The sequence below is a fragment of the Onychostoma macrolepis genome, chromosome 12, assembly GCF_012432095.1.
Source record: "Onychostoma macrolepis isolate SWU-2019 chromosome 12, ASM1243209v1, whole genome shotgun sequence".
NCBI classification, from domain to species: domain Eukaryota; kingdom Metazoa; phylum Chordata; class Actinopteri; order Cypriniformes; family Cyprinidae; genus Onychostoma; species Onychostoma macrolepis.
The window spans coordinates 10,894,018-10,921,755 of record NC_081166.1 but is presented as its reverse complement, the minus strand read 5'-3'; the positions used below and the strand labels follow the sequence as shown (position 1 = coordinate 10,921,755).

The window sequence follows — 27,738 nt, the reverse complement described above, 5'->3', positions numbered from 1 at the left end:
TCCTTTTTTTTTTTTTTTTAATTAAGCCAAGACCCAGATAGTCTCAAAATGAAGTTATTAAAAAGTGTTACCAATTTCAATAATTCAATAATATTACAATAATTCAACAAAATCTTACTAGTTTGAAATGTGGATGAGTGAATGACAAATTGTTAAACTGTGAGAGCATTCTGGATATTCTATAAGGAAAAAATAAATAAAAGACTACAAACAAACTTAATTTTTTTTTTTTTTTAATCAAGACACTCAAACAAAACTGGCCTTTGATAAACAAAAAACTGACCATGTAGAACTTGAAAACAATGGCAGTGCTGCATAATTCACGGTTAAAACACCAGCAACAATGTTGGTTTAATATAAGAAAAATAAAATACCCACGCCTTTAAGTATAAAATCTATTTTCTTCTACAAACGTGGTTTGACATCACTGATACATTAACTCAAAAAGAACTGAAGGAAGAAAAGAAAAGAAAACTGGCAGTGGCCAATTGTTTTGAACTTGACACTGAAGATCTTGATATGGGTTACTATTTGGTTCCACCGACTTGTTTCACAAGGAGGAGAATCAATTTCTCAATGTGGTCAATCTGAAAGAGGGAAAGACATTTAAAAGCTAAATAAAACGACAGTCCTATGTATGTGCCAACTATGAAAATTGGCTTGCATTTGCTTTCGAAAAAAAAGTCACAAATTGTGTTTGCAGATTTCCCAACCTTTTGTTTCAGCTCAATACAGCAGCATGTTTGAGGACCTGGAAGAGATAAGAGAAAAAAAAAAAAGAAAAAAAAACCTTGTGTAGATAAATTGACAAAAGCATACATTTGTATTTTAAAGCTCATACGAGTATATAAGGTTGCCACTTAAGAAGAAACCAGTAGTTGGTCATGCACTAGGCTAAACCACTCAGAATATTTGATTGTCATTGATTGCAAATGTCACTATTTTTAAAATGCTCTCAGGCTCAGAAATGAAGATACCCACCATTGCCGCTTTTTGTGCTTATAATATTGTGCGGCTCAGAGCATTCCACTGCAGTCGTCGTCTTGGACATGTTTTCTGAAATCAGACATAAACGTTTGACAACTGCTCCCCTGGATATGATGACAAGGCTCCTTTTAAATAACACCTTTGCGTTACAGCTGAGAATACCAGGTGGAACAGCACCTGTGCATCACAATTTCATTGCTAAAGATCCCAGGCAAATTCCTGCACAAGCCCTGTAAATACCTACATTAATACACATCTTGACAACATGAATTCTGCTTAATGTTTAATTCCTCACCTGGTTCCTCAAGCCTGCAGCTGGCACTTAAAGGCAGGGCTTGATCTTCCAGGTGAGGTTTCTCAACATTTGCAGTTTGAGGTTGATCTGTGGGCTTGATCGAGCTGACGATTTGTGTCTTCCTCTGATCAACATCCTTTTTTTGCTCAACAACAATGGCAGGTGGCTTTGAGTTAGCCTTGCTCTGTCCTTTCTGCAGAGCTCCAAGGATAATGGAATTAATGTCTCTGTCAGCCTGGCCAGACTGCTGGGTAAGGGTTAGCAGGTTGGAGTTCCCATCAAAGCCCTGCAGGTATGCCAGGACGCCCCCGCTCAACTGAATCCCAAAGAGTTCCAAAACTTCAGTGGGCCACACTGTAGGGAAGTTCTCTTTACCTGCGAGGGGAAAGAAAAAACAACAACAGGATCACAACCTGACTGAGAAATCTAAATCTGTACTCTGATCTACAAACGTTTTAACATTGGCAATGATTTGTGCATGTAGATGAGTTCAGGTGGTAGGCTTACCTGCCAGTGCACATCTGACAATCTGGAATGGATGCTGGAGAAGTTCTTTGGTGATGGGAAGGATACTGGAGACAGGGACTGTCTCCATGTTCCCATAATCAGCATAAATTACATGCGCATGCTTGCTTGTTACCTCCAGTACAACAGCTCGGTACCAATTTTTGTCACCTGAATGATCAGAGTTGAATTTGACTGGATTAAGAAAGCAACCAATGAATCCTTACCTATTACTTTAAAGAGTTATTTTAGAATGTTTTATTACAAATACCTGCTTAACCAAGTATAGTAATCCCTTTATATTTTTAACAAGTCATGAAAATGATCATGAAGGCTGCATTCATTTTTTTTAAAACACGGTATAAAACGGGTATATTCAATATAATACAATATAATATTGTGAAATATTACCATTTCAAATAGATTTTTTTCTATTTTATATATTTTAAAATATAATTTATTCCTGTGATGGCAAAGCTAAATTTTTTAGCAGTCATTACTCCAGTCTTCAGTGTGACTTGATCCATCAGAAATCATTCTTGTTAATTTAATGCTCAAAAAACATGACTAATGAAAACATTTGTGCTGCTTAATATATTTCTGGGAACTTTGATGCATTTTTCTTGTAACTATGTAAAGTCTGTACTGCCATTTTTTTTTATCAACTTATTTCATTCTTGTTGAAAGAAATTTTATTTGGCAACAAAATCTTACTTACCCCAAACTTTTGAAGGGAAGCATAAGTTATAAAATACAGCTGCTTCTTTGAAAATATTTACTATATTGATTAATAATACTACACATGATGTGAAGATGACGATTCCATCCATTTAACCTGGTAAGAGTAAGCCATAGGTGAAAGTGAAACTGACCTGAGAACTGCGCACAACAGGCAGCTCCTGGTAAAGGGTGGCACTGATTGGGGTTTAACTGTTTGCTGCAGTATTTCGCAACATCGGTCATAACAGCCTTCAGACCCTCTACATTCACTGGGGGGACAAAAATCAGCTGAATATAAAGCATCATTATTCTAATGATCATTCTATGACAGTTATGATAATATAACCATGGTAACAGTTGCTCTAGCTAGACTATGCTTTAAATGCTATACTATGAGTGCACACCTTGTCCAGGATTCATGATGTAAAAGAGATTTGGGCTGATCACTGCTGCCACCCTCGGTTGGAAAGTGTCAGCGCAAGACAGCTCCAATGTCTTCCAGTTCAAAGGAAAAGAGCCGACTAGATGACAATAAACATTTAATTATACAAAAGAACAAAAAAAAACCACTTGCATATTACTAATAATAGCAATTACAAAACGGTCTTGATAAGATACTTAAAAACATATATAAAAGGTTTTAGCATCAGTTATGCTAACTTACTTGAGGTAGAACCTTCTGTGTCTTTGGCAAGTCCCTTGTTCACTTTCAAAGGCTCTTCAGCAGGTGGATTCTGATCAATGGGTTTAAGGGTGGGCAGATCCTCAATCGGTTTGGTTGGTTTAGCTGGCTGCACTGGAGGTTGTTTCACCTGTCCATAAGGTTTAGCTAGGTGCTCTGAGATTAGCACAGCAACAATGCTTTGTCCAGAGCTCTCCAGATCGACCCCATAACCCTTCTCAGTGATGGACAGCACTTTGCCACTCAACGGCTGACCAGCACAAAGACCCTGAAACTTATGCACTGCCTCTTTAGTCCACTGACCCTCCAATGGTTCCACTCCTGCACATACATATGTACAATGCATTTAAAATGTTATATACAGAATACATACTTGCATATTGAGAATACTAGGGGTGGGAATCTTCAGGCACTTCACGATCCGATCCCAATTCTGGGAGTCACGATCCAATTCCAAAACAATTCTTGATCTACATTTTTTCCCCAATTAATTCTTCAGCTGTGCAAATACATCTTTACATCTTAAAGAGTTTCTATGCTTTTTGTTTATAGTTTGGAATATCTGTGTGTCAATACTGCCATCTTAAAAGTAGGGGTGTGAATCTTGGTTTCACAATTCAATTCAATTAAGATTATCAATATCACGATACTTCACATTCTCAGTTTTCAATATTACTGCTACATTTTCATATAAATTTTAAATCAAATTTATTTTGTGCAAAATTTACTTTTTAAAGGCTACTTTTTAAAACAATAACTTTTAAAATAAGTGTTCAATATCCAAAAGTTTACAGACAATAATTATGGGTTTTTCTTTTTTTTCCTCAGCATTATTGCCGTTTGATTATTACTGATGAGATCATAGACAGTGGCAGCTTTAACAGGCTGAATTCAGACTAATGCACAGATCTATTTCAATATATCAGATGTTTTGTCCTGCTCTGAAAACATAACTGACTGTGTGTACATCAATTTCGTATAAAAGTATTCAACAATGCAAGTGCATTTAACCGCAGCCGCAATCGAGCTTCAGGACAAACAAACACAAAGTGCACGTGAAAGTCTGTCAGTGCATGAGTTTTGTGCATCTAATAGTACTGCATTCCAAACAGTATAAATGAAAGCATATCTAAAGTAAAACACGGCGGGTGGAAGCACACACTGTCAAGCAATGTGCACGTGTCTCACAGCACAACTTCTGTGCAATGAAGCCTGCTGCGTCTCTAGTGAGCACACGTGCCATAAGCGGAAAAAACCCACCAAAAACAAGCTCAGAATCGATACAGAATCGTTGAGGAGAGAATCGCGATGCACCGGAGAATCAAATTTTTCTCCCACCCCTAGAGAATACTAGAGCCTGACCGATATATCGTTTTGCCGATTTTATCGGCCGATATGAGCCAGTCACAGATATATCGGCATTGGTGAATATGAACAACGAACATCAATATGAAAGTTTTTTTTTACAGAACATAACAGGTAAAATGGTGCAATTACTTTGTTTGCTACATTAGCAGGGCCCTATGATTTCCACGATACAGAAAACGTGGATGGAATCGTGGAATTCAGTCATAAAAATGGAATTTACTGTATAATGTGGAATTTCACAGAATTCGTCATTTTTTATGAAAAAAAAAAAAAAGGTCTACACTTAAACCAAATTGCAATACAGACTAGCATCTGTGAATATTAAACTGCAAAAAGACTACTTAAATACAAATCCTCATGTTCTTAATTCAAGTTATATTTTGTTCTGTTTGTGTTTAAAATTATTTATATTTGAAAATGATGAAAATAAACAAAAATAATGATAATAAAATTTTAACATTTTATTTTCAAGTTTACTATAAAATAATTGCATTTGTATGTAATACTGCCTTTTTATTTTAAAATAGTATTATCACTTGATTTAGCACTTAATATATATACTGTATATACTAAGTGCAATAATATTATCACTATTATTAATTAATTTTTTTATAGTTCTATTTTACGGGTCACACTACATGCCATGGCCCGTGTGAGGACCAAACCAAATCTCCAGGTTCTCATATGAGAACCAGGCTGAAAAACTTGTGCACCCCTGTTTATATGCATTGATGTCAGACTCATTTTGGATAAAGTTAGTTAAATTGTTAAATACCATTACATATCTTTGTCACGTCATTAAAAGTGTTTGATCACATTTCAGTGATCATTACAAAAAATATGTATATACTATACTGTACCAGTCAAAAGTTTAGAGACACGAATGGGAAGTGCGTCCAAACTTTTGACTGGTACTGTACTATAATACACGCATCGATATCAGATTTTTTTTACTCCCTAATATCGGTATCGGCCCCCAAAAAACCCATATCAGTCGGGCTCTAGAAAATACATATTTGTTTACTGTAGTTAATGAGTGGAAAACATCATTTAAAAACACATTTTAAATGATTCATAGACAAATAGAAACCAACAGAGAAAGCAAACCTGCAAGCCAGCAACGAATTGCTTGGAAAGGCAGTTTGAGCAGGTTTGGTGTGATGGCCTTTAGATGTACTGCCTCCACCTCACAGGAGTTCCCATAGTCCACAAAATAAACTCTGGCCTTACCCTCTCCACACACTTCTAATACCATGGCCCTGTACCAGTGGGCATCTCCTGCAAGCGGGGAGAAAAACATTTTTTTCCATGAAAAATTAATTTTATTTAGCAAGGATTAGGCTTGCAAATGGGTGGAAAACTTCTGGAAACTTTCTAAACATTTCTGAAAATTCCCCAAAATTTCTAAAAAAAAAAAAAAAAAGTTTCAGAAATTTTCTGTACATTTTCCGCCCTTTTGCAACCCTAGCAAAAATGCATCAATTTAATCAAAACGGACAGTAAAGACTTTTACAGTACATTGTTGTTACAAATGATTTCCATTTTAATTAAATGCTGCTCTTTTGAACTTTGCATTTTTAGAAACAGAAAACATTACACAATATTACCATTGTTACAGTATTTTTGATCATATACATGGAGCCTTTAAAGGTGTCATATGATGCGATTAAGTTTTCCTTTCTCTTTGGAGGGTCCCAAGCTGTTTGTGCATAGATAAGATTCCTGAAGTTGCAAAGACTAAAGTCTCAAAACCAAAGAGATATTCTTTATAAAAGTTAAGACTTGACCACGCCCCCCCTAAAATTGCCCAAATATTTACGCAAGAGGGCGGGACTTTTATCTTCGCTGTAGGATGGTTGCTGCCGCCGGCGCCATGTCCTGGAGACGTTATTTCTTGTTGTGAAAGTGAAACTACTTTGTTTGGGCTTCCAAAAGAGGACACAACTAGAACAACACTGTTCCAGAACAGTTCAACCCAAATATTTAAGTGTGTGCATCGCATTTTACGGAGGACTATTTCCTGAACCTGGGAGTAGCCTGCCAGCTATGCTCAAAGACTGTTTCTATAAAGTGGGGCAATTCCAACTTTGCAAGGACAGTCTGGTGTTTCTGACTCACAGCCTGCAAGTATGTTTTCATATTTAAAGAATTTGCCACTGACGATTCAAACGAGTTTTGAGCTGTGTAGAGCTGTGCAACAAATGCCTCGTTTGTAATGGGTTTTATTGTTTTTGTGTCATCACGCCGGGACACGCCATCACAATACGGTAAGGGGTGTAACATTTCCGTCTCACGCTTGAGGTATTCGGCCAATCACAACGCACTGGATAGCTGGCCAATCAGAGCACGCCTCGCTTCTCAGAACAATGAGTTTTGTAAACATCGGTGCGTTTTAGAAAGGCGGGGCTTAGAGGAGCAACAATAATGTACAGTATGTGGAAAATAATGTGTTTTTTGAACCTTAAACCGCATAAACATTGCATTACACCAAATACAGTATTTCCCCTACCATTACGCCCCCAACGGCACCCCCCCTCCCCTTGAAGGTCAAGTTAATTTGATTTAATTTTATTTTCTATATAGCGCCAGACCACAAAAGAAGTCATTCAATGTTACCTTCCCTATAGAACAGGTCTATACCTTGTTCTTTTATTAAACAAACTAAATAGCCTTATGTTATTTATCTTATTTACATGACGGCATGTCATTTCTGTCTCTACGTTACGCGGTCTCTGTATCGCGCGCACAGCGGAGTTCCGCCCCGGTTCACACACACACACACAAATGTAAGCGCACACAAGTGAGCACACTCCCACTCCTATTTGTAAATATTAAGCCGCAAAACGACTATTTAAATATGACTTCTGCCTGTCTCTGTGTTAATGTATGGCGCAGACGCGCGGGTTTGTTTACTACTCATACAGAAGCGCACGTGACATTAACGTCTGTCGTCTCACTAATACATGAACAACATCTCCAGAACTGCTCTGAGAGTCACTTCAAGAGCATTCGACCGTTTCATTTGAGAAAAACTATCCTCATATCACATAAACAGAAATGTAAAAGGTATTCACGGCAACCCGTCAAAATAAAAGTTCGGTTTCACTTGAAGACATTGGGCAGAAATATATTACTGTTGTTCAGTAGAAAGTACATAATAGGCTACTACTACTAAATCCTTATCTTTAAGGAATAATCATACAATGTCTTCAATGTTATTATCAATATTAAATCCCCTTAATTTCAATGTCGGGAAAAACCGGAACTAAATACACAGTCTCAGCTGTCAACTTTTCTGCTTTCAGTAAATGAAGTTTTGATTCAATAAAGGGGGGAAAAAAGGTGTCTTTTTGGATTGTTTCTGTTTCTTTCATTATAAGTGCATTACTGTAACCATGGTGTTTGCTTCTGAAGGATGAGTCGGTATCACCTGTGAAGAGAGCACAACATGGTTCTCCCACAGTGGGGGTGAAGGAAGCTCTCTCCGACTCACAGTGCTTCATGAGCTCATAGGACAGCTCTGTCAGGATATGTGAATCTGCCAGACAATTAAATACTTAATTACAAACACATCCGTAATGAGTCCCACAAAGTAAAAAGAATACTACTGATGGACAACCGCACCTGCTTTGCTGTAGTTGTAACAGTAGAATTCATCAAGGCTCTTCAGACTACTGATTACCAGCTCCACCTTTTGGCCATCAAAGGGGAGCTCAGCACAAGTCCACTCCATTTTTTCAACAACAGGTGGACTGAGGGCTAGAGTAAAATATATATAAATCAATTATCCTTTCCAAACAAAATGGGGGGAAAAAATAAAAAATTACAACAACAATTCTTCACTTACGGGGCATTTCAGGGAAGGAGGCTTGAGTTGGTTCATGCTTCTCTGTCTCCACACTTTCAATGGCAGCATAACCCATGTTAATCAACACCTCAGCGGCATTGGTCTGAGGGTCACTGGACTCATCAATCATGGACACCAGAGCCCTACCATCCTTCTTACCCAGAATCTCAACCCGAATGAAGCGGTTGCAAACTAGACGTTTCACCATCAAAATGGCCTCCTCTAACCAGGTGCCTGTTGGAGACTTTATGCCTAGGGCAATATGAAATGTTAAAGGGTAAAGGCGAGTAATTATTGACAGAATTTTCATTTTTGGGTGAACTATCCCTTTAATGAATTAAGAAACAAACCTTTGGCTTAGCACATACAGATTTGCATGCATGCACAATTACAAATCAGTGAATGAAACATTGTACTGTACCTGCTAGAGAACAAGGGATTGCTTGAGTTGCCAAAGCAAGCAACTCTTTGCTGATTGGTCGTAGACGATTTAACTCAACCTCCTCAGAGTTACCAAAGTCTATGTATCCAACACACACACGATCTTCTGAGGAATATGCCAAAACTTTAGCTCTATACCACTGGTTGTCTTCTGTAATACATGGAGATCAGTTCAGAAGACATCACATTTATGTTTTTTTTTTAAATTCAACTGCAGCCAATCCCTTTCACTGTGTGAGGAGGAGCACTATGGACATTCGTACATGAATCAAAAAGAAAAAATAAATATGAAAAGAAAAATTTCTCTGAAGACACTAGACTGACCAGAGAAGAGTGAGCAGCAGACAGTTCCTGGTGCAGGTCTGAAGTTCTCACTGGCTGGAGTGTTTGAGCAGTGCTCCCTTAAATTCACCTGCAACTGCTGGATTACATCTAAATATAAGAAGATTGCATCATACGCTGAACCAACTGTAAGTACAGCATATATTTTAGAAAAAGGCAGAAAACTACAACAGATTATGCTAAAATATTGCAACAAAGCTTAATATAAAGTTTTTCTTTAAGAAACTTACAGAACTTAAGAAATTAACATTTATTCAGCAAGGATGCATTAAATTGATCAAAAGTGACAGTGAAAAACATTTATATTACAGGAGATTTCTATTTAAAATAAATGGTGGTCCTTCTATTTATATAAAAAATAATAAAAAATAAAAAAAAGGGAAAAAGTATTAGTTTCCACTAGGGCTGGGCGGTATATCGAGTTTGTACGATATATCGATATATTCTCTATAAGCGATACGGTATGAGGCAATACCGTTTATATCGATATACAGTAGTTTGATACGAGCGCATCTGAAAAATATAGCAGATGACAGACTCAGCCGCTGTGGAGAAAGTGCATAATCCAATTTCTTCTAAACATATGACAAGCTATATATCAAGGGCTTTAAAAAGAAACTCCTAAGATACAGTATAGTTTATAGTGTTGTATAGGGATGCACCGGTTGACTGGCCATAAATCGGAACCGGCCGGTTTTTGCTTATAATGTGCGATCGGCAACCGGACGGTTTTTTGTCTTTTTCACGGAAGTGCGCCCGCATGCACAGACTACATTTGTAGGCCTAATCATTCGCGAACATGTAATTTGTGTGGAAGTATTTCGAAATCTGTGCGCAGGACGTGAAGATTGCAATCTGCAATGTCTGCAAAGGACAAGTTAATCGCGGATAAATAAGAGCCGCTTTCCTGCGCTCGCTGAAGTTGCGCGAGCGTACCTGTCCGCGCCCTGCACAAGCATAGACAGTGAACGTTTGTTCAGCTCCGCTTCTCACGTGTTGGATGAGAAACCAAACAGACTAACTTGTGACAAAGCTGAAATGCTTGTTTTTGTAAAGAAGAACTCTTATACACTTTTGAAAAGCCAGAAGTAAACATCGGTTCTGTAAGATATAGGATGATTAGGCCTATTTTTATTTTACCTTAAAATTACATTGACTTAATTTGATTTAAAAGCACCTGCTGTAGCATCTTTGTTTTACTCATTGCACTAAACATTATTTGATTTAACATTTTGGAATAATATATTCATATAGCCAACTTTGTTTTTATTTAGTTTCACTGGTAAATACCTTTTTTCTTTATACCAAATTTAAAAAGAAAACAAATGCTGAATGCTGATTAAGTAACATCTTTGTTTGAAGTGTTGAATGTGTTTTGATTGTGCTGTTTGGATTGTGGAACTATGCAGTTGTTACCTTTAAAATTACATGGTTACAGTTAATGTATTCATTTAAGGCCAGTTTATAGATTCAACCCAATTTAAAAACAAAAGCTAAATGCTTTTGTCAGTACCTGTGTTTGTATTGAATGCAACCTACTTACTGTGCAGTTACTGCTGTTAATTTCAGATGGTTACAGTTATTTTCAATAGCCAAAACCCAGTTTGGCCTGTTAAATAGCCTACCAAATAAACATCTTGTTTATGTATACTTTCATTCTATCTTGTTTGTGGCTTTGATAAAAAAAAAAAAATAAAAAAATCGGTATCGGAATCGGCCGGTTTGCTTGTAAATAAATTGGTATCGGAATCGGCCATGAAAAATCATGATCGTGCATCACTAGTGTTGTATAGTTTAAAGCGGCTCGCCCCGTCAGATGCTCTGACAGAAAGGCTGCGTCTGCCGCTGACAGAGACTCTACATGAGCTGTTTAATGTGTTTGAGATGTGCTATTTTCCTTAATGCATAACTTACATTTTACAGGTATATTCTCCATCTTTAAATGTGATAAAGTCGCGGAAATACTTCCATTTTGCTGTCAGGAGTGAACAAGCCTTCTTCTTTGCTAATCTGCGCTAAACTTCACAGACTTCAGTGAACGAGCGCCGACGTGTGCATGCGCGCCAAACAGACAGCGCAATGAAATAGGAGCGCAATAATTCTGATTAAAATATATATTTCACTGAAATATTTGTAGTTGGACAATATGTAGAACCTACAAGTAGGCTAAGTGTATTTTTATGATAGCAATGACTGCAAAGTGACTAATGTGGAAATCAAAATAGCCTAATACAAGTCTGAGCTTTTGTTCTTATTTTTTTTTTCATTTTTAGTTTAGTGAATTTAACTTCTGCTTTAAAAGCATTATTTTTGTTTTTAGATTGTAATGTTACAATGTTAGAAAGAAATGTGATTTTGACCCTTTTTGCGCATAATATATAGGCTTACATTGTTACATTCACTTTATTAGTTTTCATAACCTTTAATATGTATTGTTTCATTGGACAACATTGGGCAGTATGTAAAATATACACATGTATATTAAATACGGATTTAAAAAAAAATTAAAATACAGATACAAAAACGAATATACCGAGATATATACCATATAATCGCAAATCGGCCAAAAAATATTGAGATATGAATTTTTGCCCATATCGCCCAGCCCTAGTTTCCACAAATATTAATCAGCACAACTGTTTTAACAAGGATAACACAAAATGATTCATGAGCACCAAATAAGCATATTTGAATGATTTCTGAAGGATCATGTGACACTGAAGACTGAAGTATTTATAAATATAAACTTTAAATATAATTTTAATTGCAGATTATTTTAATTACAGATTGACAGTATTATTGTTTTTACTGCGTTTCAATGCAATAAATGCAGCTTTTAAACAAACAAACAAACAAAAAAATAAATAAATTAAAAAAATTAAATACCCCAAGCTTTTCAGTGCTAATGTATTAGGGGTGTAAATCGGATGGTTCGTCATGATATGATATCGATTCGCATACCCAGTGATACGATATTTGCCGATACCTCAAAAAAAATATTCTACTATACAATTACAAATTGATTCAGGAGCATATCGATCGATATATCGACATTAAATAACCATTTTAAACAACCATCTACGTTTATATTAACTCACAAATGCAACCAAAATATATAACATGAACATTTACCTGAATAAATTTTCAGGTACGCTACAGAAATGTAATAATCAAATGTAAAATAGCTGCATAGTCTTCACTGTATAAATGAAATATAGATTAATCATTTTTGATGTTATAAAGGTTATTTAGTCAGGAGCAGTGAGCACTTGTATTTTCTTTGACAGCATTAGATTTATTATTAGTTTGCTTTCACTTTAAGAAACACTGCACAAAAAAGCAGAAGAGAGCTCAATTCAGTATTCGACGCGGCTGTCTGTGTGCGTGCGCTTCATGCGTGTAGAAAACTTCAGAAAAGCTCGACTGTTCCGCAAACAATCCCAAGCTCCTTTTATGTTCACCTTGTGCCTTCAGGCAGCCCTTATATCAAGTCCTGATACGTGAGTTTGAACTAGAACGCACGCGTTGGCGGAAATGCATAGACGGACATTATGTGAAAATGTGGACAGTGCCAAAATAAAGGTGCCTATTTATACTACAGATATCGATATTTTACGCGTGGCATCGATGCATCGTATGGTCAGACATCGCATCGATGTATCGATCCATATCGATGAATCGTTACACCCCTATTATGTATACTAATGTCATGTAGTAATAACGACATTGAGATAAAATTGTGTTTTAAATTGAGATGCAGAAAACTCACTCGTATTTTCAAGCTTTTGACAGAGAATCTCTGAGGGAGACTGGAGGTGGGTGACAACAGCAGTGAATGTGTCACCCACTCCCTGAGTCAACGGCTCTGGAGGCCTGGCATCAGAGTTCTCATTCTTTCCTCCAGACAAGCGCTTGAAGTTCTCAAAGGACGCCGTCATCAATGAATCTGAAGGGGGATGTGAATAGATGGAGGTGAAAAACAAAGAATGGAGTGAAACATTTCATGAAAAAGACCAGATAAAGAAGCAACTCACTGATGTCGTGTTCAGTCTGTGGTTTGACAGAAACTTCCTCCTTTACACCATAGCCCTGCTCTATCAGGAAAGTGCTCATGTATTTACCTGTGAAACAAATTTAGATCTTCTATTTAAGTCTTGTGCGTTTCACGCAAAGCTCTCCAAACAGCCACTGCAATGAACCATGAATGCCCTACCAAGAGTGTTTATAGGAACATCTACAGCAAGCAGAGCTCCATCGTTCACGATATCCAACACTGTGAAAGTGAGAATCTTTCCAGCAATTAACTGCCTTACAGCAATAGTGCATTCGCCTGTCCAGCTTCCTGTCAAAGGCTTTACCCCAGCAACACAACACTGCAAAGCCTATCAGACACAAAAAAGCAGCTTTGGCAATAGCATGACATAGCAGCGTGGCATCATCAAAATATTAAAATATAATAATGTATTATGGAACGGAGATACAACTCACAAATGGTGGTGCAGCATCGATGTTCTCAGAGAGAGGCCTTATGTTGTCAAACGTGACATTCTCCTCATTTCCAAAGTCGATGTAAAATACACTGGCAACTCTGCGGGACACATCGACTGACTGAACCTCAGCTCGATACCAGTTCTAAATCAGCATGAAAAAGACCAAACTGAGCACTAGAATATTCACTACAGTCTATGTTTGGAGAGAGATAATTCCATTGTCCTGTTAAGCAGTGCACTGACACACAGGAACAATGCTGCTTATTTCAAGAAAATAGTAAATCACTGGGGTTCTGACGAATGTAACTAAAATTACAAAAAATAAATAAATAAATAAAATTGCCTCACCCGATCAAGAGAAAATTTTACAGCACAGAGCTCCCCAATTTCAGGCTTGTATTCAGCAGCAAATGAAGTGCTATAAGCCTTCTGGAGCTCTTTGGTGATGTTTTTCAGGGACTCCATCATTTCTACTGACTGCAGGTGAATGGAAAATTCCCCAGGGTTCCTCAGGTCAATCACTGTACCCTGAAAAAAGATACCCTGTGAGGCACAATATCTGTTTATAGGGCACAAAGCAATATAAAACTAAACTTTTATTTAGTACCTGTATCTCAGATCCTTTAGAAACAACATTCTTGTGCAAATCACATCGATACATTCTCTTTGGCTGTACATCAACACAGATTTCCTTTATTTATAAAAAAAAAAGAAAAAAAAAAAAAATGCCCGTTTAAGAAGGAATTAGATGGAATAACTAACTATTGTAAATGTAAGTCACTTTAGCAACCAATGAAATACCTTAGCTTGAAGTCCACCAAGTCCATTTCCACTTGGCATAGGTGTGGATTCCTTAGTTTTCTCACTGATTGAAAAAAAGGCATATTTTCACATTGTGCTTCCAACATGCAAATGACACTAATATCGAGAAAACATCCCTGCTAGTACCTGGCAACTTCTGGGGTGCTAGCTTTGCAGACATGTCGATGAGCTTTCCAATCCTGAGACTGACAAGCTACAGAACAGTAGCATGTTTTTTTACAACGAGTGCACCTGAAGTTTCCTAAAGAGGATACAAAAAAAAAAAAACAATTGCAAATGATCTACTCATTCTGCTCATCAAAACCATCAAAGGCATAAGGCACCAGTATCAGTGGGGAGGACTCTTTTACATGTGCACTGCAAAAAATTATGTCTTCCATTACAACTAATCTAAAAAAAAAAAATCTTAAAAATACTGTCTTGTGTTCTAGGGAAAAAAAAAAAAAAAAGTCAAAATATTATGATATCTAAGGGGTGTATTTGTACTTTTTTCTTTATTAAAATGAGATAGTGAAGAGGCTCTGGGATGTGTGATAAAATGTGTGTGTTTTAAACTAACATGAGGAACATATGATATAAACTGACTGTCATGTGTCTATATGCCATCATACATATTTATTTTATTTACACTTTTTGCATCTTTAAAAACTTTCCTTAAACACTGCCAGTGGTGTTGGGAAAATAATTCATTTTAAAATGCATATACAATGTATAAATCCAATAAAGATGTGTTATTAAAAATCCAAATGTTATACTTAAAACAAGACAAATCTGTCAATGTAGTAAAAACAAAAGGTTCTTTTTCTTACCACATTGGCAGATTTTTTGTGTTTAAGCATATACTAAATTTGATCACGTTTTATAAATATCGTAAGTAGTTTTCCTTCTCAAGTAAATGTATCCTGATTTAACAATGTTTAGATATTTGTACTGGAAAACAATACAAACTACAATACAAAATACTGTGTCAGAAAATAATTTTTGCAGTGAGACAAAATGACAAAGAAATGATGAACACTGAAATCAAGCAAAGTAACCTACCCTGGTGACTGCAGTAATTGCACAGCTTTACCAGTGGGCCCACCATAGACCCTGATGTCTGTGGGGAAGACAAAAAATCTCCACACTGCAGAAAAATGAAACACTTTAACTACTACAGATCGCTCTCTGATCTCTGGTTAAAGGAATAGTTCATCCAAATATGAAAATGCTGTTATTATTTACTCACCCTCAAGTTGTTCCAAACCTGTATGAATTTATTGCTTCTGCTGAACACTAAAGAAGATATTTTGAAGAATGTAGGTAACCAAATTGTTTCTGGTCCCCACTGAAACATCCATACAGGTTTGGAACTACTTGATATAAGTTACAACAATTTTTAGTTTTGGGTGACCCATCCATTTAAAGCCTCGATGAAAATATTACGAAAATATCCACATAGCAATACAACCAATGTCAAAGTATTAAGACACATCAGGTATTTGAATGAAAAAAAAGAAACTTTAAAAGATAAATATTACATTTTATATACAAACATTATCACATACGTACATTCTGACTATTTTTTGCAGAGATCACGTTCTCCTTTCTAACAGCATCACCCATAGGACCTAAAGAAGTGGAAAAGAACATTATCTAGGCACATTTTTATTTTTAAAGACATGCATGTGTAATTTTCAAAAACATTTCACCCATACCATCTAGAATGTCACTTGCTAGCAGATTTTCTTGAGCAAGCTCATGAAATGTTGGTGCTGGGCCTCTAGGAGAAACGTTAAGTGAACTCGGTCCAGTCGCAGGTCTCCTCAAAGGGAGATTGGGTCTCATCAGGGTCTGAGTGAAGGCTCGATTCATTCTTCCTCAGTCTTACTGTGAGGCGGAATACATTGTTAATCAGTACCATTGGTCATTGTGTGAGTATTTGGGATCATGCAAGGTTAGTCAATTATGCTCCTAGAGAACCAACTTCCTGCAGAGTTTAGCTCAAACTCTGCTATAGTAAGGTTACACCTGTCTTGTTCTTTTCAAGCGAACCCAGAGACCTTCATTAGCTGATTCAGGTGTGTTTGATTACAGCTCCAGGTAAGTAACGTTATTTCTCAAGCAAGAGCACTGATCCAATGTTTAACGCACGTGGTGGGTCATGTATGTCCTGGCATAATACTTATGCTTTTGTAAATATGTGAAAACAGCACGCAAGCGTCTCACAAGACTTTCCTAGATAAAACTTACATTATAGTCTCTGAACAAACTACAAAATACAGTGTAATTAATATTTTTATGGGAGTATTCATTCTGAGGACAACCCAATGCTGTTCACATCACACGTGGCTCGCTAGGTTCATCGACATATCACGTTTATTGTTCACGTGTCGTATACCCTTCAGTTTGTTACATTTTTTGGGTAAGACTTAACATGTAATATGGAAAGTACGTAACAACTTTACCGAATATATTATTGCGAAGATGAAGGATGTTCCTCACTTTGACAGGAGCTGGTCACCACGCGGTAAAATGCACTCAGTGCGCATGCTCAATTGAACGACCTCGCTGTGAACTAAGAACTTCACGTGACTCGAAGGAACTTTTTTTATTTTATTTATAAATGTATAAAACCTGCACAGATATTGTTTTAATGTAAATGTAAGATGTAGACGAGAACATTTAAAACAGTTACAGTAATAAATTAAGATATTAAAAGAAAACATCAATACGTATATTAAAATGAGATTTGAAGTAAATATAGAAGTATGCAAAATATAAGATAAAATAAGTAATGTCCACAGATTGTAGAAATCTCTGAAATAAAACTAAAACAATAAAAAATAAATACATTGGAGAAGATTGAAGGCTGTAAAGAAGATTTTTTGTTTGTTTTGCTATTCTTTACACATTCATATTTAAATATATGGATACAATTAAGATTTGAACTGCACAAAAATGTTTTTTGACCACCTACATTTGTAAATGCAATAATTATGTAATATCTATATCTATAATATCTATAATTTTGTTTTAAATTATTGTCGTAATATTTTTTTCTCTTGATATTAAGTGCTATTGAGTTACACCAAAGCAATTTGTACAACTTGGCATACGTTCACTTTTAGCTTAATCCTGTCAAAATTTGTGAACAACTTCCTCTAAACTTAACAAATATCTTTGTAAACATATGTACATTTCTTTATGTATTTATTTGGATTGAAACCTTATTACAGACTGAAATTGCCACTGAGTTTCCAATGAATTCTGGACAAAGCAGCTGCAGATTCTTAAAAAAGAAAAGCACAATGGTTTCCACAAAAATGCAGACTTGTGCTGGGTTTTGTTTAACTGGAAAAACCAGCTGTCACACAACGTGGCAGTGGTTGCAAAACAGTGTATTTGAATGGCAGTAAATGGACGGTCCCATTGAGAAGTGTTCAAACTTTCATCCTAAAGGTGTTTAGAAAGAGGTAAGACAAAGATTTAGTCCACATTTCTTTTTAGAAATTAACATTAACACAAATAGGCCTACTTCAGTTGGGTGAACAGGAAGAACAAACTTATTTAGCATTTAGCTTGTGTTTAGCAGCTATGTCAGAAAGACAAGCACTACAAGTGTTTTCATTAATATAACTAAAGTTTAAAATATTTACTAATCTGCACTGGTATACCTTTGGAATCAAAAGCAGATGTTACCTCATTAGCTGTTCTCAGCTACAAGACATTACAGGAAAAAAACAATTCAGACTAGTAGAAAGAAAACATCCAAAATTCTGTACACATTTAAGTTTATTTGATCTATTTCTATCTATAGAGTTCAATTAGACTATATCTATGAAGCCGGTTTTCTCAAAATGAATATTTTATTTTATTTTTTTAATCATGCACTGAGCCAGAAATCTCATCAATAGCACAATACATACACCACAATTTTTTTTTTCTTGCATTAAAGTGACAAAGATGACCAGACCATTAAATGTGACTTTATTCAGGGTTCTTATTTTTGCATGAACAGGACTGAGATAAACATACATACATCCATTAAACAATGAACAAGCTGAGGAGAAGAAGTACTATCAACTTAGTGAAAGAACTCGATGCCTTTCCTAAAGTTCCAGAGAGCTATGTTGAAACATCAGCTTTTGGAGGCACAGGTACATTTTTACATTTGCTGTCTGAATAGATGTTAGCTACAGTGCATGTTATTGATTAAGACTTTTGGTTCTCTTCCCAGTGTCACTGATTGCATTCATCCTCATGGCACTTCTGACCATCTCTGAGTTTTTTGTGTACCAGGACTCATGGATGAAATATGAATATGAAGTAGACACAGATTTCACCAGGTGTGTATACAGTATTTGTCATACTTACATTTGCATATTGAGATTTTGTCAAATACGTTTTTTAGAGAATTTGAAAGACCTGATTTTTTAAAAATATTTTTTGGTCTTTGACAGTAAATTGAGGATAAAAATTGACATCACAGTTGCAATGAAATGTGCAAGTAAGTAGCCTACATATGTTTTTTTTTTTTGTTGTTGTTGTTTTAAATTGTTTTTGCCAATGTGTATTGATTATTCTGAATCAAGGCATCTCATGTAAAAGGTTTTAAGCCCATATTTTTGTGTAGGAGTGGGTGCAGATGTGTTGGATATTTCTGGCGCTGTCATTGCATCAAAGGAACTTAAATATGATGCTGTAAGTGACTTCAAGACATCTGCTGCATTTCAGATTTCACTAGACAGCTTACCATAACCCATAGCAACTGTTTTCTTTTTTTTTTTTCAGGTAAGCTTTGAGCCCTCTCCAAAGAAAAAAATGTGGTATCAGTATGTATAACATCTTTTTCAGTTATACACAATTAATGTATAAAAAAATAGACAATATATATGCAATTATATTAAGTCTTCATCTCTAATTCTTGTTTTTAAGGATATTGCATCAGATTCAAAACAGACTGAGGGAAGAGCATTCACTTCAAGATGTACTCTTTAAATCAGCGCTGAAAGGATACTTTTCTGATCCAGTTCCACAGTACATCTGTTTAAATAATTATTATTATAATACTCAATCCAACATGTGCAATGTTTATTAAGGATTTGATCAAACATGATAGAGCTAAAGCTTTTCTGTTTCCAACAATTAATTTAAAGGTTAATCATGCAGTGGATAATTAACTGAACTGTTTTTGCTTTTTTTCTTTGCACAGAAATGATTCTACATCCAATTCCCAGAATGCATGTAGGATACATGGACAAATCTATGTCAATAAAGTGGCGGGAAATTTCCATATCATATTGGGCAAGTAAGTATACGCTTTTTTAGCAACAGAAATACAGCTGTACTTTAGCCATTATAAAGATGTCTCCTAAGAAGTTACCTATTGATTCTGTGCTCATAGACCAATTGATACTATCAGAGGTCATGCCCATTTTGCTTCATTAATCAAACATGAAGGTAAGTTTTACTCTCAGTTATTAAGAAAGTTAGTTATTTTTGATTCATCAAAATATCATTGGAATCAATTTAGAGATTGTAATTAAATTACACAATTCATAACCTTAATTTGTCATGGAATTCTTTAGACATCCTCTAGATCAGTGGTTTTCAAACCCTGGGTCGCTTAAAAAATGGTTCGCCAGGATGATTTAAGGAAAACGTATGTAACCAAGTTCAAGACTCAGGAAAGAAGCAACTAAATAACAAACAACAAAACGAAAGTAACCGGCAGCCGCCTCAGGTCAGAATCAAATGTGTATTTGTGTTTGCGCTCTGTTTTTGCAGCGTTGTACATTGTAGCAAATCAGAGACATGTCTGTTGATTTCTATAACGCAGTGGCCAATCAGAGGAGCTTTGGTGAGTCAGAATCCACTCACCGCTCAGAACGCGAGGGTTCTTGTTCAGTCCAGAGTCCTGGAAGCTCGCGACGCGAATCCTCTGATTATAATAAACAAAGTGTAGGTGATGTAAATAAGAGATTAATTGTGCAGTGTTGACAGATTCTTTGATTATAGCGGAATTAGAGATCGCGATAAACTGAAATGAGTGACAGCTTTTTAAGGAAGCGCGTTTTCTTTGCATAGCCTATTCTCCATTCAGAATTTGAATAAAAGTTTAGTTTTTCATGCTGCTAAGAGGACCAATGTGGCGTACTTGCAACAAACTTTCGGAAGTGACATCCGCATATTCTCTCGAAATCGCAATGACATTGTGATAATCATAACTATGGACTGGATAAAATATGGTATGTCAGAATAGATGTGCATGAAGGCAAGCACTCGCACTAATTTCAGAAGCACCGACAGTGATTTGATTTTGGATCCTTCCGGAACTCTACGGTGGGACTCGAGATCGGTCTGTAGCGCAGTTGTCTTTCCTTCCTTCCTTCTTTCTTTCTAATATATATATATATGTGTGTGTGTGTGTGTGTGTGTGTGTGTGTGTGTGTGTGTGTGTGTGTGTGTGTGTGTGAGTGAGTGAGACCCTGGACCACAAAACCAGTCTTAAGTGTCAATTTTTCAAAATTAAGATTTATACATGAATAAATAAGCTTTCCATGGCCGAGATACAACTATTTGAAAAGCTGGAATCTGAGGGTGCATAAAATCAAAATATTGAGAAAATCGCCTTTAAAGTTGCCCAAATTAAGTTCTTAGCAATGCATATTACTAATCACAAATTAAGTTTTGATACATTAATGGTAAAAAAATTTACAAAATATCTTCATGGAACATAATCTTTACTTAATATCTTTACTTAATAATTTTTGGCATAAAAGAAAAATCGATAATTTTGACCAATACAATGTATTTTTGGCTATTGCTACAAATATACCCCAGAGACTTAAGACTGGTTTTGTGGTCCAGGGTCACATATAGGCTATATATATGGGTCGCGTCAATTTAAAAATAAAAAATTAGGGTCGCTCTGAAAAAAGTTTGAAAACCACTGCTCTAGATGGAGGACTCTCACTTTGCAATTTTTTTTTTTTTTTAAATAATGTTATAATTCACCTGTAAATTATGTTCTTTTCTATTGTTTCTATTGTTTTCTAATGCAAATCCTTATATTTGGTTGTCTTTCTCATTCCTCCAGCTGCTCTTAACTTCTCACATCGAATAGATTATTTATCTTTTGGAAACGATGTTCCTGGACACATCAATCTCCTTGATGGCACGGAAAAAATTGCATTAGAGCGTAGGTCTTTATTGTTATATATTTCAATGTTTGTCCAACATAACCCACAGCACAATATGCAGTCAGAGTCTATATTAGATTGCTTTCATGTATACAAATATGTAGATAGGCCTACATTTAAAAGTAGAAAATGCCTGTATATACATACCAACGCATTGATTGTAAGACTGTGTTCTTAATGGTTTTTTTTTTTTTTTTTTTTTTTTTAAGAAAATATGCTGTTTCAGTATTTTGTCACAGTTGTGCCCACCAAGCTGCACACGTCAGGTGTTTCAGTGAACATGCACCAGTTTTCTATTACAGAACAGGTAGGTTCTAGAGCAGTTATGGGCAAACTTGGCCCTTCCAGACCACTTTCCTGCAGAGATTTGATCCAACCCTGATAAAACTCACCTGCCTGTATCCTTCTAGTAGTCTTGAAGACAATGATTAGCTGGTTCAGGTGCGTTTGATTAGGGTTGGAGCTAAACTCTGAAGGAAAGTGGCCTGGAAAGGGCCGAGTTTGCCCACCCCTGTTCTAGAGCAATTGTGCAAGCATTTGTATATGTGTGTATGAAAGTGTGTGTTGCTGATGGTCATTTTGCCTGTCATATAGGAGCGTGTTGTAAGCAATGAGAAAGGCAGGCATGATGTATCTGGGATCTTTATTAAATATAAACTGAGTCCATTAATGGTGAGGGTGACAGAGGAGCATATGCCTCTCTCTTTGTTTCTTGTGAGACTGTGTGGCATCATTGGAGGAATCTTTTCAACTTCAGGTAACTTTCACAGGTTATGCAAAGTAAATATAAGACTAAATCAATTACAGTAGATGTTTATACTGTTTATGGTAGTAATTTTCAATATTATTAAACATATCGAGCTCATAAAGCACATGTTGTTGGCATGCAATGACTTTTGTGAACATAGCAGCAGGTGTAGCATGGTAAATCATGGCCAAACATGGCTTTATAGGTTTTTCTTGCCCTCTGCTCCTTGACACAGGTCTGCTCCACAGATTGAGTGGGTATTTTGTTGACATTGTCTGCTGTCACTTTAGACTTGGTGCAGATCAATCCCAGGAGGTGAGTCACTACTAAGTCACAATGCATGATTTACTTTGGAAAAAAATAAAACAAAGTATAACTATGAATCATGTGCTGATCTTACTAATTGGGTTTTGTGTTTTTCAAGGTTGTCCCTGATTAGGACCCCTGGAACATTTACATGTATTTATTTTGCAGAGACATTTATCTAAAGCGACAAGAAGCATAAATAGATCCTGGACAGTAGCCTAGAAACCAACACAGATTACTTTGTTAACAATTGCAATTACGTACATAATATACACCATTCACAATGCTTCATGGGATTGTAGTTTCTTCCATCATTAAAGCCATTAAGTACACATCTTATAGGTTTTTTATTTGCTTCAAATCAGAGTGTATAATGTTTTGAGTCACCTCACCTCTGTTGTAGCTGTTTGGTTTGTTTCATTGTTTATAACTCTTTACGTAAGATTTTTTTTTTCCCGATTTAAAAAATATTTCCGGAACTTCCGTTTTTTGCTGTCAGGTTTTTTTTTTTTATTATTTCATCAACAATGATGAAGAGGAGAGGAAAAATAAAACTTGTGACAATAATTAAACATTTATCATTTAAATATACTGATAACGGAAATATGATGAGAAAAGCCTGTGGCCTTCCAGGAATTGAGTTTGAGACCAATGTTTTAAAATAATGTACATTTAAAAACGGTCATATTTAGTACATGTAATTAATATACAAATGAATTGATATATTTCTAATAATTGAGTGTATAAAATAAGCGGCTTTGTTGGCATGGTAACACTTAAATGCGTACAGAATTTTAACAATGCATTAGTTTTGAGCTTCTGATGTTTTTTTTTTGTTTTTTTTTTTGCTTTTTTTTTGCTTTAAATGTTTAGTCCTGTTTTAGGGGGGGGGGTTCATACATTTATTTTTTATTTGACTTTTAGTAAGGATTTGTTAGCAAAATGTTAATAAAATATTGTTACAGATTTTATTTTGTTTTCTTTCCTTAAAAAGCATTTTGACAAGAACGGAAGTAAATATACTTTCCTTCTGGAGCATCAGTGACTGTTTTAACCTTTTGTAATAGTTGTGTATGAGTCCCTCAGTTGACCTCAGTGTGAAAAGATTTCTCAAAATCATAGTCATTATTGGAAAGAGACTTATGAACAGCCACTGTATAACAAAAAAAAAAAAAACAGTATTAAGAATCAAGCATATCTAAACTTTTAAACTGGGTCTTTTTATTTATTTATTTTTTTAATAAACTATTATTTTCTCTTGTGGACTATATGTACTGTAAACATCTTGTGAAATATCTTATTTGGGGCAGTTCTAGATAAAATAAAAATAACATGCATTTTGTATGATCCCTCTTATTTTGGTAAAGTAATTAACATTTTGTATACTGCAAAGTATATGTAAAATTTTGACCACAAGTGTAGATTTCAGTACTTTTAAAAAATAATAAAAATGATTTTAAAATGATTAATGTTGATTAACTGAAAAATCATGCAATTATTTGTGGTTAATTATTTTAATTGACTATTTATAAATTTAAAACAAACTTTTACAGATTTCATATTCCTCAATTTCACCCCAAAAGGAATAGCTAACGTTAACTTAAATGGACAACTTAAATTATACACTGTATGTCTATCCAATTTACCCGTATACAAGACTATGATATTCTGCCAGGAACATCAGATCAATCTGCTGCTGTCTAGATTCAGGTGGTTTGTCCTCGTCTGGCATCTCAGCTGAGACCTGTCCACAGTGGGAGACCCTAGTTGAAGTGGCGTAGCTCTCAGCATCACTGATGCACACAAGCCTTCTCAGCACGTCAATCTGCAAACCATGTGAGGGACCCTAACTTACCCTAACCGAACTGTTAAAACCAACCGCAACTCAACCAACCACTCATAACTAACAACCATATAGCAATGCACGAAAAACACTTGGAGGAAGCCAGCAACTGTAAAACAACCTAACAGCCATACAGAAAACATTGGCAAAACCATGTGAATGCACAGGAGACCACTCAAAACATCCTGACAACCACGTTTCAAAGCGCTGAAAACCAATCAGAACATGTGCTGAAAACTTACTCTACAATCTATAAACGTATAAATAAAACTTGCTCTACAAACAAAAATTACTCTACAAACTCTATAACTATATACAGTAGCTATACAGAACTACATACTTCAGGCTTCATGTGACACTGTGATGACTCAGTGTCTGGGCTTCTTTCTTCAGGGCTCCTCAGGCAGGGGCTCTTCACTGATGTCCGCATGAATTCGAGGAGTGAAGCTTCTGTTGTTCGTGGAGAAGCTTATGGTGATCAGGATGCGTCCATCAGGCTGCTCTGTCTCCACCAGTGAGGGGCAGCAGAGTGTCTCCCATAGACGCTGCTTAATCTTCAGTCCCAGCTCAAGGCCGTGAATGGAGACAAGACTCTTCTTGCTGACACAGAGGTGTCACACTGAAGACTGATGCTGCTGGACAGATGTCGGGAAGGACAGCAGTGTTCTTTAGGTAGCGCTCTTCCAGACCATTGGGTCTTCGAGCTTTCACAGTGATGCAGCTGTAAGAGTCGTCCAACCTAATTACAGCTGCCAGCTGTGAAAACTCACATGGGTCTCGAATGGAAGAGACGCCCTCCACTACAATGCTCCATGCTAATTATAACTTACCAACAAATTACTGACACTCACCAAATTGTAGAGCCATGAAGGGCTTATAGCAGAGCTTGATCAGATTCAAGGCTTCAGAAACAGTTGTGTTGATATTCAAATATCAGCTCAAGCTTCTGTACTGACATGAGACAAAGACTATTCACCTTATTTTCCATGGCAACAATGGTGCCGCCATTGTGTTCATTTTGTCATCTCACTTCCGGCTGAGATGGACCTACCTAAGCTAGTGGCTAGATAACAGAAAACATGAGATTAAAGCATTAAAGAGACTTTGCATGAGATTCATGAATGTTGAGATTCTTTTGAATGTTAACAACACTTGATGTCATCAATAAGCCAATTAGAGCAGCATGAGTACTATATGCTTCTCTTTTACCATTATCATCCTCATTTACAGTTTTGTATGTGTAGTCCTCATCTGTGATATGGCTGTCTGTTAAGGTCAGAATCACTATTAGGAGCTGCTCTGTGTTAGTGGTTCATGAATGAATCTGTGTGCTGAATGAATCCTTTATGTGAATGGATAATTCTTACACTGAATCATATCTTTAATTCACTAAAGTTGCTTCCTTATGAAGTGCACGACTGTTTTATTGGCTTTTCATGCCTCCACAGACTGTCTATAGCACAAACTGGTAGCAGCACCGAAGAGCAGCCTGTACAAGCAGTATTTCATTTGTTGTGAATCTACTGAACGAATCTGTGTTTCTGAATCTGTGAGTCATGAATTGTATTGAATGACTATAAATATGCACATTGTTGTTCACATTATTATTTGTTTTTTATTATTCCAGACACAAACGATGAACAGAAACTTGAGGTTGTGAACAACTTGAAGAAACTTAAAGCTGTTAAAGAATAAACATTGAGAGGCTGAAAAGAAGAAAGCAAAGACATATTGTAGGTTCTGGCATGATTTATAAAGTGATTTTCAATCCCATTTGCTCACCTGGTTCTATTTTTTTCTCTCATCATAAAATAAATGTATAAACAATCTTTATGTATTTATTTTAATGAGAGCAAGTATATCCATGACTCTTAAAAGCGAAATTATAAAATTATTATCATGGTAACACTTTGTTTCGATAGTCCACTTTAGACATTCTACTAACAGTAAGTAACTTTGCAACTACATGTCAACTAGCAGTCATTAGAGTATTAATAGGCTGTCTGCTTAATATCTTCTAACACTTTATTTTGATGAGTCGACAACATACTGACCATAAGAAACTTTGCAAGTGTATGTCAACTTATTCTACTAACCCTAACAGTCTACTCTGAGAGTTAGTAGACATGTAGTTGCAAATGAATGAGAATTAGTTGACATGTAGTTACAAAGTTACTTATAATGTCTAAAGTGGACTATCGAAATAAAGTGTAACCGGAAAAAGGAAAAAACTGGCTAAAGCAGAATATGACATGGAGAGACAGAAAGCTGACTTTAAAGCTGTCAGGGCACACTATAAAAAGTGATAAGTTGACTTGACTTAAAAAAATTGAGGAAACCCGTTGCCTTTAAATTTTTAAGTAAATGATAATTAAAAAAATAAGTTAATTGAATTGTCAAGTTCACTTAACTTTTAAAAAAATTGTAATAATTTTAAGGCAACGAGTTTCCTCAAATTTTTTTTAAGTTAAGTCAACTTTCACTTTTTACAGTGCACTTGGAGAGAGTAGAGTCCATGATATTCCTGTACCTGTAATGTAATGTATCCTGTGATGGATTGGCTCTTCATCCAGGGTGTTTGCATGGCTATGGCCTACAGCACCAACCCTGGTTTGGAAAATGGATGGATGTGTTTTATCTTTGTTTACTGAATAATGTTTATTTATTGCACATATTTAAGGTATGCATCCACATATTGGCTAGTTTACAACTCATAATAATGACTAGGGTTGCAATTTAGCTTGATTATCGATTAATCTGATAAAAAAGGCTGATTTTATTTTCTGTATTTTTAAAGAAAGAAATACATTCCACGTCTTGCTCAATGTTGTCCTCCAAATACTGGTGGCTTTAAAACAAATGTAGCCTAGTAAATGTACTAAATGTATATATTCATGGACAAACAGAAATACACAAGCCCTTAAATCATACATAACGTCCGGGTTGTTGATGTAATGACCGTTTTGTTTGTTAGATGATTACATTTTCGCCAGTACATTTAGCTCCAATATGAGTATTTTAACGCGTCCTCGGGTCAAATAAATCTTAATTACCTACAAGCGGTTTTAGGGAAAATCGTGCACAAATGGCTTGGGCCGATTTGGCTCCCCCTGTCGGCGGCATCGGATCCTGCGTACTGCGTAACCGGCTGCTGCCCGT

The 27,738-nt window shown here is 36.0% G+C and overlaps 2 protein-coding genes across 6 annotated transcripts; one reads left to right on the top strand and one right to left on the bottom strand.

Annotated features, from left to right (window-relative positions):
• Window positions 1-233: 233 nt before the first annotated feature.
• tdrd1 (tudor domain containing 1) lies at window positions 234-17,086 on the bottom strand. Of its 3 annotated transcripts, none has more exons than XM_058794106.1 (26): window positions 16,946-17,086; window positions 16,196-16,367; window positions 16,050-16,108; window positions 15,540-15,624; window positions 14,625-14,739; window positions 14,478-14,541; window positions 14,284-14,367; window positions 14,025-14,204; window positions 13,675-13,818; window positions 13,400-13,568; window positions 13,221-13,307; window positions 12,956-13,132; window positions 9,169-9,276; window positions 8,825-8,995; window positions 8,404-8,655; window positions 8,181-8,315; window positions 7,987-8,094; window positions 5,664-5,834; window positions 3,171-3,509; window positions 2,911-3,027; window positions 2,659-2,775; window positions 1,790-1,957; window positions 1,283-1,657; window positions 982-1,056; window positions 714-751; window positions 234-587 (listed from the first exon to the last, which is right to left on the bottom strand). In XM_058794106.1, the coding sequence occupies exons 2-26, from the start codon at window positions 16,350-16,352 to the stop codon at window positions 528-530; spliced, it is 3,555 nt and encodes a 1,184-aa protein (XP_058650089.1). In that variant the 5' UTR covers window positions 16,353-16,367; window positions 16,946-17,086; the 3' UTR covers window positions 234-527. The 3 variants fall into 3 exon arrangements, with proteins under 3 accessions (XP_058650089.1, XP_058650090.1, XP_058650091.1); XM_058794107.1 differs by having other exon boundaries at window positions 15,540-15,597; XM_058794108.1 differs by lacking the exon at window positions 14,284-14,367.
• Window positions 16,293-23,068, top strand: si:ch211-225b10.3 (endoplasmic reticulum-Golgi intermediate compartment protein 2). Of its 3 annotated transcripts, XM_058794110.1 has the most exons (16): window positions 16,293-16,434; window positions 16,528-16,580; window positions 17,717-17,953; window positions 18,499-18,637; window positions 18,718-18,826; window positions 18,941-18,987; window positions 19,114-19,181; window positions 19,272-19,312; window positions 19,416-19,517; window positions 19,693-19,788; window positions 19,885-19,940; window positions 21,580-21,681; window positions 21,892-21,989; window positions 22,277-22,439; window positions 22,666-22,745; window positions 22,855-23,068. In XM_058794110.1, exons 4-16 carry the CDS (start codon window positions 18,532-18,534, stop codon window positions 22,867-22,869), a joined length of 1,083 nt encoding a protein of 360 aa, XP_058650093.1. In that variant the 5' UTR covers window positions 16,293-16,434; window positions 16,528-16,580; window positions 17,717-17,953; window positions 18,499-18,531; the 3' UTR covers window positions 22,870-23,068. The 3 variants fall into 3 exon arrangements, with proteins under 3 accessions (XP_058650093.1, XP_058650092.1, XP_058650094.1); XM_058794109.1 differs by lacking the exon at window positions 17,717-17,953; XM_058794111.1 differs by lacking the exons at window positions 16,293-16,434; window positions 16,528-16,580 and adding an exon at window positions 16,887-16,902.
• Window positions 23,069-27,738: the final 4,670 nt, after the last annotated feature.